The 12,953-nt window shown below is 30.9% G+C and overlaps 2 protein-coding genes across 2 annotated transcripts; one reads left to right on the top strand and one right to left on the bottom strand.

Moving 5' to 3' along the window:
- Positions 1–4,308: 4,308 nt before the first annotated feature.
- Positions 4,309–4,719, bottom strand: LOC120579863 (cyclin-dependent protein kinase inhibitor SMR12). The gene has a single exon (XM_039832585.1). It carries the CDS (start codon positions 4,717–4,719, stop codon positions 4,309–4,311), a length of 411 nt encoding a protein of 136 aa, XP_039688519.1.
- A 4,098-nt stretch (positions 4,720–8,817) lies between these two features.
- LOC25491599 (uncharacterized) lies at positions 8,818–12,273 on the top strand. The gene is made up of 4 exons (XM_013599570.3): positions 8,818–8,959; positions 9,460–9,542; positions 10,168–11,374; positions 11,702–12,273. The coding sequence occupies exons 1-4, from the start codon at positions 8,818–8,820 to the stop codon at positions 12,271–12,273; spliced, it is 2,004 nt and encodes a 667-aa protein (XP_013455024.3).
- Positions 12,274–12,953: the final 680 nt, after the last annotated feature.

Raw genomic sequence — 12,953 nt, 5'->3', positions numbered from 1 at the left:
CTATCACATGAGATGGGTGGTTAAGCCCCATTCGCTCATGATTAAGACTTATGAACCAATCAGTTTTTAACATATATCTGGCACAACTGACTTGTATTGTACTTGTCTATCACAAATATGTTTACAAGTTTAGAATTATTAGCAAGTCTACAACTATTCATGATATATTTGGGCTCATCTTGAATCTATTAAATTGTTTAACATTTTTCCTACCGTTTTTGCTGATTGGTCCCACATGTAAAATCAATAAGTACAAAATACCATTGTTTGATATAGTTAAAGTCACCTCAACAAAGTTGACATATTCAATTGGTTTTACTTTTCTAGCATATGGAAAAGAGGATAACATCACTTAAGATCTACAAATGTGTCTTGATCTTTTGAAGTATGAAGACAATATCCGAAAGGTGATTGCAACTGACAGGGATACACCACTGATCAATGTTATTGTCAATGTTTCCCTAAATCTATTGCTTTAGTGTGTCGGTTTCATATTTTGAAAAATGTAATAGCTAAATGGAAGACAAACTGCATAGTCAAATCTAAGGATGTCAAAGTGGTGAATATCAAAGAGAAAGATTTCCAAGAGGTTGATGGCAAAGAGAAGGATGTTAAAGAGGTGAAGCTCATGAAGTTAGTTAACAAACATAACATGAAATCATGCAAAAATATGGCCGAATCTCCTTCGAAAGAATCATATGTTGAAGACATAGTGCAATTCTGAGAGGTGAGTAGGAACTTTCAAATGTTCCTCAACTATGTTGAAAATACCATGTTGCATCCTTTGAAGGAACAAATTATGTGGGCATGAACAAACTGTGTCTTGCATCTTGGTAACATAACCACTAACAGAGTTGAATTTGCTCATGGAAGGTTAAGGAAATATTTGATGGATAGTAAGGAAGATTTGTATAGAGGGTGTGAGAGGCGATCAACAATATGTGATAATTACAATCCAATGAGATACAAGCATATTTTGGGAAGAGTTTGTAATATTTTGGAACATAGACACCTAGACAATTTATTGTACATTAATGTAGAGTATAAGGTTTCTTGAGTTGGCTTGAACTTTATTTATCAAGAAACATCCCAGTCAAAGGAATGTGGTATGGATCGTAAGCAGTGTGGTTATATGATCAGAACATCATATGACTTGCCTTTTGCCAGTATTATTTCTACTAAGATTCATCACAAGAGACCTATATGATTGGATGCGATAAACACTCACAGAATGAGGTTACATTTTGAGGTTAATGATAATGTGAAAGAAGGTTAAGGAGATATTTGTGTTTTGACAAAGTGAAATAATATTTAGGAACCTCTCAACAAAGTGGATTACAAAATGAAACTGCATATTAAAGGGCGAACGTTCCAGACAAAATTTCCATAAACGACGATGTCGACTTGTCCTATTAAAAAGGTACAAACAATGAGCACCAAGAAGAGAGTGTGACCTACACCAAATGATAGTTCAACCACTCGACCTTCATCTTTGTGGGAGCATGTTGACTCCCAATTTTTAGATAGCCAATTGTCATAAACAAAGTCATCATTCCCTAAAAGAAAAGGCACTCATATTGGTAATTGATCGCCTAATTCGATTTCATGCCCAAATGTTCTCCATATTATGAGATGCCTTTGTTTGTGCATCCATATATCGAAAAAATTGTGGATGTTAAAGGTGATAGTAATTATGGATTTCGAGTTGTAGCTAAGCATCTCAGCAAGGGTGAAGATAGTCATTCCATAATTCGTTATGAGTTAAATAATCATTAGAGTAATTATATGTCAATATTTGACTCTAAGGCATGTTTTAAATATACCAGAGATGGTATGTACCCACCACAAAATAATAGTGGAATTGCACCAAAAGAGAATGAGTTAACAATAACATTACCGAGTAGAGTTACATTATTGCAACTTGCTACAATAAAATTTTAGTTTAGTTGACAAAGCTTGAAAATGGTATTTTTTTTTTTAATTCTTTTTTCCCAATTAGAGGTCAACCACCACATAACCTAAAGTTACACATTATTCTCCTTGAGTTAATCCCCGATCATTTTGTTCGTGTATTTCTGAAGGATGGGTGTACATTACCTCCCTCGTGAGCGGATCAGAAACAATACAAGAAAGATGAAGTTCAGTCTTAGGAAGATACTTTTATGGAGAGACAATATTTGTTTCAAGAACTAAAAATATTTAAAGAGAAGAGCAACCACAAAAAAAAAAAAAAAAATGCAATCGGATTATGATATATAGTGAAGAGGATGAAGACATTATACTAGATAGGATATTACATGTATATCATATAATATTACAGTGCATCAACAATTTTTTTTGGAGCTCATACTTCTTTTTGTGATCATTAATGCATTGACAATTTTTTGTTCGATATATCACTAACGTTATATAAATATGTCTTTTATATTTTATATGGTGCAAAATGCACCGATAATTTATGTGAATACTATTCCACCATATAAAAGACAAAATTTTGCAAAATGGGTATTTATTCCTTTTATTTATCATATTAATTTATATGAAGTTGTCAAATATGTCCGTAAATGCGGAATGGAGGGTGATATTTTTTTTTTCTCTAATAGTTTAATGGTTGAATTCACACATTTTAATTAAGTATAAAACAGTGAGAAATCTATGATTCGAACTCTAACTCTGTATATTTATCTTTGTAGTTATCAACTAAATTGTACATGAGCATAGAGTAATCTATTTATTGAAACAAGTGTAGATATTTATTGAAACAAATGTAGATATTAGAATTTGAGAGCTTCTTACATTAAATCACGTGCATATACTTTGCTTGCATAAATCGTACCAAACATGGTAGCAAATAGAAGTATGTAATGATTCCATCCACAACAACTGCTTTATTTTATGGACAACTTAATTAGTTCAAGCGTAAAATTGAAGGAAGAATCTACCAGAAGTAAGAATTAAAAAAGAAGCTCAAGATCTAATACTTTCTTTAGCTATGTAATGAATCTTGATCTATCAGAATAAATTGCTTTCCTTTAGAACTTGATTGTCAAAAATGCCTTAATTGGCTTAGAAGCAAATTAAAGTAGTAAATTAAAGCTATAATCATTTTTATTTAGGTCAAAAAAATTAAAGCTAGAAATTCTTTTTTTTATCAAGTAGCATAGTAGTTAGAATTCATTTTTTTTTAAGGTGATCCCTGCATATAATAATGCATGTCCTTGTCAATGAACGGAGACAAAAGCTAAAAATTCTACTAATACTATTATTATTATTAGAAGTATAATGACGTACTAGTCATACTGATCTTTAATTTATCTAATTTTTGCCCATACTAACACTGTGATCTTTTGACAATCTTCACCTTTACACCTTAAAAATAAAGTGTTTTGAGAGTATCAATTAAGATCTCAAGAAGAGAAAATAAAAAGTTCTTAACCCACATGGTTCTCACGTCAACAAAAATACATGTAAATAGTCAAATTAATTAGGAAAGGGTTTGTTGGATCATACAATTTTTATTTTTTGAGGAATGGATCATACAATTTGATCACTGAAATTCATAAAATTAAAAATATTTTAAAATTGAAAATATTCAATCACAATTAGTACTTCAGGAGTTCAAGAATTAAATTAATTGATATGATCGAGTATTTTTATATTCAATAATTTATTTGAAATTTGTTTAATTTCAAGAATCAGATTACCAAACACCTACCAACTTGAGAGCTAAAATGAGTAATTGACTTAATTATATTAATTCATAAAATATCTCTACAAAGCCAAACTTATTTATATTAATCACAACAAATAGTGACTCAAATCACAACAACATGATGTCACTTATTTATATCAATTCATAAAATATCTCTACAATTCCAAACTTAATTAAAAATACGTGTTAGTTTAAAATAAAAATAAAAATAAAAATATGCTTTGAATGCATATGTAAAAAAATACACTAATATTGGATGAAAATTAAACACATAACAAGAATTAACTATACTAATAGTAAAAGCAGGAGAATTTAATTACATTTGTCAAATGATTAATGTTAAGTTTGTGTTTAACCAAAAGGTTGGACTCAAATGATATGAGTTTCAGTTTATTTTGGATCGTTTGAAAGAATCCGAATTTGTAATTTGACAAACAACTTAAATTACCATATGATTTGATATACAAACCATAAATTCTAGATTTTAAATCAAATTTCTATACACCATTCATATAATACAAATCAAGTTACACAAATTAATTTGCCTATTACATTCCTTGATAATTAAGATACACTAACCAAGCTTTTGCATTGATCTATTTTCTTCGAGCTTTCTTGGTACTTTGTTGTGAACTTGAAAATGTTTTGTTCTTGATTTGGAACAATAATTCAACTTCTCTTGACACATCAAGTAGTTGTTTGCATTGTGCTTTCCTTCTTTTCATATGTGGTTTAGTTTTTCTTGGTGCAAGTGGACATTGCTTTGGTATTTGGATTCTATTATCAAAATGAGTTGGAGTTTTGAATCCATCATCTTCATCTTCTTCATTTTCCAATTCTCTTGATGATGTTGTTGTGTCTACCTCTAAATCTTGTTTTTGCTTAGACAACACTATGTTTTGTTCTTCCTTAAACATCAACGATATTGGTCTCTTCAAACCCTTCAAATTGTTGTTGCTACACTCTTCTTTGTCATCTTTGATGTGAAATAGCTCTGAATTTGACATGTTGGAGATATGAATGAAGAAGAATTAATGAGAGAAACAATGGAAGAAAGTAGTATTAAAAAGGGAAATTAGTTGAGAGGTAGTTATAGAGATCCTTGGGAATTGACGGATTATTTAATGTTGTACAATCTTTTTATCTCTCTTTCTTTAATCATTTTCCACTAGCTAGCTAGCTTCCTTAGTTATACTTTTTGGGCATGTGATTTTTCAGTCCATGCTAGCATCTATATATAGAGAGATATAGTGTGGTTATGCAATAACAAAAATTAGACCGTTAAATCAAAATTAAATTATTTATATTTACACTATGAATAATGCGAGTAACAAATATAAATTTATTTAAATATGTATCATCTGATCTGCATCTAAAATATCATTTGTCTTTCGACAAATGTTAAATTAACTTACTAATTAGTAAAGTTTACCTAAAACAAAACCATCAAGTGATATAATTACTCTTTGGTACCTTGATAAATTCAACCATATTAGTTTGATATATATTTGATCTCAAAAAAGCTGCATATGGATATTTTGGCTGCATAACTAGTTATATTAATTTTATAAGGTGCATTGGATCTTACACCCTAGAGAAGGTTTTGAAAGCTAGCATCCACCTCGTTGTTAACTGTCATATCTTACTCTTTTCACTTTCTTTAATTTTTTGAACACTAATATTTGAACATTAAAAATTTTCATATTTTTATCATTCTCTTCGTATCAAATCACTAATATATTATATCTATTACATTATTTTTTTTTCCTTCTCTTTATTTCAAGGAGTATATGAGGTACACACAAAAAAAAAATCTTTTTTCTTTTCTTCATACAATAAGATATTTCCTTGGTGTAGAATTGTGGTTCACTTTCGTGCAATATATGCTAGCTTTGATGCAGCTATATGCATGTGATTTGCTGCTATGGACCACCTAGTCACAAAACTACTCAACCCCTTTATTTTTTAACTTAGTTTATTTTATTTATTTGATACAACCATCACGACTTCCATACTTTGTGTCTACTGCAAGCAATACATACCAAACAATGGAGGTTCAAAAAGTTTGACTTTATATTATATAATTAATCATTTATATATTTATTTGACATTTTATTAAATTACATTTATTTGACATATATATAATATGTATTATTTAAATATATTGATGTGGGAAGAAGTTTTTTTTTTTAGGAAAGTGAGAAGAAGTTAGTTGACGAATCTATTATTGTTTATCGATAAAGATGGTTAATTCTGATGAGAAATAAACTATATTTCATTCTACCGTTGGTTTCTTAACTATTAGAAAAGGCATTATGTGATATGTGATGTGAACAAATTAACTAAAATGTGGAAAATAATGCAAAAATATTAAGTGCATAAGAAATTAAATTGTAATAAAATTGAGTTGTATTAATTGATTGATGTATTTTTCAAATGGTTTGTACAACTAGTAGAATTACAACCCCCTCCTCTGAAAAGTAGAACTCAAGAACATAAATCATATGAGTAAAAGATATGTTAGAGTTAGCCTTAAGTTACAATCAGAGAATAAATCCTTGCTCGTGACATCATTGAAATTCCTACCAGCTTCCATTAAAGACGAAAGGAAAAAAAGAAGAGGATTTACAATAAATTATGGAGAAATATGATTTAGGGGTGTAGACCGAAAAACACGAGAGAAAGAAAGGAATGACAATGGGGTGGGGTGGGGACGAGTTTTATCTTCTCCATCTCCATACCCTACTCCCCATATGCTTACCGTTACCCTACTCACATCCAGTGGGATGAGAAATCGAATCTCATCTCTGTCCCCGACGGGTTCGAGTCTCCCAGCCCCATCTCCATCCCCGTAATGAATATATTTTTTAAATAAAAATAAAAGTATTTTTCTGCCCCGAACACAATGCGTTGTAATGCATTATCCAACAAAGAGACAATGACGATCGATGGCTATGGTGATGGAGAAAAGAGAGGCCGAGATTGTGAGATATGGAAGGAGAAAAGAGAGAATTATGATAAATAAATGTCAACTAAAAGACTGAGACTTTAACTGTGTGAGTGAAATGATTTAGAGTTTGAGTTTCTATTTATAAAAACGATAATAAATTGATTTTCAACATTTGGGACGAGTTTGGATATGGTTACCTATATCCCCATTATCCGTCCCGTACCGTGTTTTGAAATCGGGGAAAATCCAAATCCATACCCAAACCCAGTCAAAGCGGGAAAAACCCGTCAAATTAGGTTTGGTTCAGGCGGATACCCGCAAGTATGGGTTTTGTTGCCATGCCTAAGAAAGATTGAGAGAATACAAGAAGTCAACGACAACAACCAACATTACCGTATTAAGTGGGGCCGGCCAAATAAATCAAATGATGCTATAATGTTATACAAAAAACTATGTCTTCTCTCGGTCATTAATCTCTAGATCATTCTTGATACTTATGGAATTTTTTAGGTTTTTCCTTAGCTCTAGTTATTTGACTCCCCTCCATCTGATCTATTCATAGGGCTTCTCACTACAAAATTCATAGGGCTTCTCTCAACATGCCCAAACCTACGCTCTTTGCTACTGTTATTCCAACTCTCTAATATTTTCATTTATAATCATATTTCATAGTCTTGCCAGACATCCTATACAACATTCTCATCTCAACTAAAATTAATTTATTTTTTTTGTTGTTTTTTTACCGCCCAACACTATGTCTCGTATAAGATTGAGAGAATTAAAGGAATTTTTTTTTAATAATTTTTGTTTAAGCATAAAAATGTTATTAAAAATGAGAAATTTAAAATGAGTTATGATATTACATTGTTGTTGGTAAGAAAACATATTATAACTAATTATACAAAAATTCAAGCAAGTCATCCTTTAACACACATTTTCTCTTATTAAAGTTGAAATTCAAATGTCCAAATTCAAATGTCCACGGTTCTAGCTCAATTTGATAAAATGTCAAAATTGTTAGGTTTAACACCGTAACAGACGTTCGAACATTGACTCTTACATTTATCCGTGTAAATTTTTAAGTGACAATTGACATTTCTTATGTCTATAAAAATAAAATTCAAATTCAAATATGTCGTGCCAAATTTAGGGACTTGCATAATCTAGTCAATACATATAATTTTTTTTGTTGAATAAAAGCTTAGCCGATAGGCTACGAGGTTCATCAAGGTTAGATACACTTGCAAATCATCTACCGAAGAGATTCTCATATCGACAGTAGAAGTTGAACACATGACTTTACGAGTGAGTCCATTTCTACTGAGTCAAATTAATTATACATTACAAAAAAAGCCTATATGTCATTGCCTAGTAAAAATAACAAATAAAAATAGAAGAAAGCAAAGCAAAGAGATAAGAAGCCGAGAACATTGGTGTGAATATATGTTGTCTTTGACTTTGTATTTGGTAAAACAACGAATCAACCTTTATTTATCATTATGCACCTGATCCACTTTCTGCTCCTATACTTCAGAGATTTATAAAATAAATTAAAACAAAGCAAGAATTAGTTAAGAGCTTAATTTCTTGGTGTCACCTTTATCCTCATTCATGGACAAGTGCAAGGAGGAATATTCTCTTCCAAAAGGTAACGATTTAGTTACAAACCCTTCTGATTCATCATTCATTCAATGTGTTTCTTTCAAATCTGCATTGTTTTGTATATATTCTCCAACATGCAATGAACAATCAATTGAAAGAATATAGAAAAGTAAACATTTATGACAATGTTGTTCATTAGAATATGCAATGAGTAATTAACCTTTTGTGTTTTAGATTTCTTGCAAGAATTTTACAACATTAATTCTTATTGACCATAAAGAATAATCCTAATTAGAAAAGCTGGAAAATAAATTAAAAATATCCTTTATTTGCATGAAATCTTCTAAATCATCTCCCTCTATAACTGTAATTTAACCATGTCTAAATGAAGCTGAAATTGATGCAATAGATTGATTTGTTTCTTGATGCCTAATCAATAGAATTCAACATTCATTGGTGTTTGATATATTTTATTCCTAACTTGTAGCAGAATTCTAGGTGAATGTTGATCATGTGAAAATCAAGCAGGTTTAGAAGCTGAATCTTGCCAAACATGGTAAGGCATAAGCACTCTGATTCATATGGTAACAAACATCATCCTGAAAGCAAGAAAGCCCTGCACCATCCCTTATGTCATCATATCATACAAAAAAGGCATGCATACAAGAAGGGTGGCGGGGAAAGAAGTGCTTCAGGTTAGTATACATTTTCGCATCTCGTCGTTACGCCACTTTACTATGTATATGTTAGTTTCTAAAATATCTCCGCAATCTTCATTTGGTAAAAGGTGTGCACAATGTGATGATTCTACGTCACCGACTTCATTACATTTTTATTATTCGACCTTAGGGTTTACAAATTACAACTTTTGTTTAAATCTTGACCTACTTGATCAACCAAACAAGAACCTCTATTACCTCAATCATATTTAAGTAAATTTACTAATGTAAAATTAGTTACTTGTTTAAATAAGTATGATAACATTTTGTTTAAGTCCTTTTTCTTACATCCAACATGAAAATGTAACATGTTCAATGTGTAGAAAATTGTGTAGGACATATTAAATCATCATAACTCTACACTATATTAACATTACAATTAGAAATTTTAATCAAACTTTAGAAACCATCTAAGTATTTTCTATGTCATAAAGATGTCACTTCCTTCAAATCTCATCACTTGATCTCATTTGCAGGAACTGTACATGCAGAAAGGGATGAAGCCTTCTCTAGTGATGAAAGGAAGAACCTCAACCTTGCCATATTAAAAAATCCAAATGTAAGTTCTCCCCATCTTGTTAAATTTTTTCCTTTTCTCCCCCTTCCTTACCCCTCATTTTCTCTCCTGTAATATAGAGTTGGTCTTCCAAGTTATTAATTCAAATAGTTTGTGCTTTAGTTTTGGTTTATGCCAACCTTGCTTTTCTATGTTTTTATTTTGAGTAAATAGTCCCTTTGGTCCTTGAATGTGTTAGGCATTGTCGCTATAGTCCTTCAATTCATCAAAATTACAAACATATTCTTGATTACGTCTATAGTTAGTTAATTTAATCCTCAAATGTGTTTTACATTAGTTAGTTAGTCCTTAAATGTTAATTTAATTAGTCAGATTGATCCATCAAATTACTAACAAAATATAAACTCAAGGATGTATTTGTCATTTCGATACATTTAGGGACTATAGTGACACCACTTCACACATCTAGTGACCAAAATGACTTTTTACTCTTTTATTTGTTAATGATATTCTTGACTTTTTTCTCAAACTATATCATATAATCAAATCATAGCCTAAATTCAATTGATTCTGGACTTTGGATGCATTGGTTTCTTCTCTATGTAGAATGAGTACACTAACTTACTAAAAATTAATTAACAGTAGTATCTAATTTGAAGCATGCCAGGTTGAAGAAAAGGTGACACCACATTCTTCAGTTGAAAAAAGGTGTACACAATGTGATCATCCTACATCCAACAACGATTACCGGGAATGTAACTTGTGTTGCAAGCATGAACAAACGATGAAAAATGACTTACTTGCGCAAAAAGTAAAAGATAAAAAGAAAAATAGAGTGGGAAGTAATGCAAGGAAGCATATATTTGGCGTTTCCACTCGTTTATGCAAGCATTTTGTTGGTCGTGTGGAAACAACCAACGTGAAGAAGAAAATATTAAAATTTCTTCATGATCCTGTCTTTCCTATGGTTTATCATTTCCATAAACAACAATTGCGAAGAGAAAAAATTACACTAAATAGGTCTAAATCGTGTCCTTCTCCTTACTCGTCATCAAAACCAAAAGTGAAAGGAAGATTATATCGTGACAGTGAAACGCAGAAGTTAGTACAATTTGAGTCCTCAAAAACAGCTTGTGAAGAGACAATGCCATCAGTACTAAAAGCGAAAGTAAATGCAAATTTCAATAAGAACGAATCGATTATAGTAGTAAGAGAGGTTAAGTGTTCTTCGGTATCTACGAAGGGTCAAAATAGTCTCAAGAAAAAAATAGAGCATGTGACCGGAGAGAGCAAAAAAGAAAAGATTCGCGTTGGAATGGATTCGGTCATTCATAAAATTCCTCAAGGACAAGAGATATCAGATGGATTGAAGAAAGAAATTTTGAAGAAATTGACTGACCCTATTATCATTCCTAGAGAAAATCAATACAAGAGTTCCTTAAGAAGAATCAAATCTCTTCAAGAATTACTAGAAAGTTACCCTCAATTTGAGGAACCAAAATTAGAAAAAGAAAAGGAAAATTCACCATTGGGAATGGTGATACCTTTACAAAGAACTCTTTCACTACCTGATCTTCAATCTTTTACCTATGCTTCTCTGAATGAGGAGATTTTTAACGTTCATTCGAAAAATCAACTTCAATTCGATAAACTTGTGGAAGATTTGGCTCAAGAAAAATTTGCAAGTACAGATGAAAGTGATTCAGTGATTAGTAATATTGTGAAATCAGGATCAGATTGTATCGATAAGATTAATGGAATGGTGGATTTAATAATTGATGATTTTGGACACAATGGTTCGGAAAATTGTAGCAGTTTCAATGACCAGTATATTGAGGCAATCAGAGAATATAGGGCTGCAATAGCAGCATCAGGTTCGCCTTCCTCGCCCTTCTCTTTATTTTTTTTTATTATAGGTTACTCCTTTTGCATCAGATTATGTATTTCTTTTGAAATATTTCTGTTTAAAAATATTTGTCATTTTATAATACCAATAGAGGAATGATAACAACATACTCACTGGCATTGTCTATTATTAGTTGATATTCATGTGTTCGCTACATAAATTAGCCGGACTCAACATGAATTTCAGTCAATAATAAAAGTGTCGAAAAGGGTGTCGGAGAGTATGTTGCTAGTAGTCATATAAATAGTGTCAGTTGCAACTATAGTTACTTACATATTTTATCTAATGTTGATAGATTCGAAAACTAAGCCAGAATGTATCGATAGATCGGATAATGTGGCTCAAAAAATGGAGTCTCTAACCAAGAAATTGAACCATGAAATTCATGTGGACACCAAACTCAAAGATGAGTTTAATTATGTGAAATATGTACTTGAAATTTCTGGACTCACTAGCAATGATAGCCTTTCAGCATGGCATTCTAGAGACACTCCAGTTGATCCATCACTATATGAAGAAATGGAAAATGATCCTGATTTTTGTCCTCATAAAGATGCTCAATGTAATCATCAAGTATTGTTTGATTTAATTAATGAGACAATGTTGGAAATTTATGGAAGGTCAGATAGTTATCCTCCTATGGTAGGGTGTCACACTCTCCATAAAGTGTGGACTCATATGAGCAAGTCCTTGTGTTTGAGATCCAAAGGTGGCCAAAAAATTGATGATCATGTAAGTAGAGATTTATCAAAAAATGATGGGTGGGTCAATGGTCAATTTCATGATGAAGGTGTTGGTTTGGAGGTAGAAGATATGGTTTTTCATGATCTACTTGAGGAAATAATGTTGGATTTTGCTTGCTTATGATACAATTGTTGAAATGATGTGAATTTTTTCTTAGTTATGCACATTTCACACTTATGAAGAAAAAAGTTATGTACATTTCACTTTTAACCCCAATTATCATTATCTTTTAATATCATGTTATATATATAGATAGGAAGTATTTACTGATGTTTAGTTATCATTAATCTCCATAGGAAATTTTATTGAAAACATGAGGTGAGTTATCTATTTCCAACCAAATTTCTTCAATATGCAAGACAACAAGAGTAAAAAATTAAACATATGACCACTTGTTTAAGGTGTTCGAGTCTCTTACCATTCAGACTAACCATGAGTTGCTACACCTATTATTTTTTATCAGTTTAATTGCAGTTTTGGTCCCCCTATATTTACTATTTTGTGGATTTGATCCTTCCATCATATTTTTAAACTAAAAATTAGTGATGAGATACTTTTAAATATTGTGACAAAATAATGGGAACGAGTTGGCAAAGTGAAATTAGAAAAACCAAAATTACAATTAAACCATCGTTATTTGATATCATTTTCCTCTTTAATATTTACAGGAAAAATATATATTTTACAAACTATAGATATATATAAATATAAGGACAAATAAATTAGAGTATCTCCTTCATAAGAATAAAAAGTGATTATTAAGGATTTATTAATGAATTAATATCTATAGTTGAGAGTTATAC

Source organism: Medicago truncatula, chromosome 4, assembly GCF_003473485.1.
Source record: "Medicago truncatula cultivar Jemalong A17 chromosome 4, MtrunA17r5.0-ANR, whole genome shotgun sequence".
In the NCBI taxonomy this organism is placed as follows: Eukaryota; Viridiplantae; Streptophyta; class Magnoliopsida; order Fabales; family Fabaceae; genus Medicago; species Medicago truncatula.
Note: the sequence above shows the minus strand (reverse complement) of the source record. Positions and strands in the feature narration are given on the sequence as shown.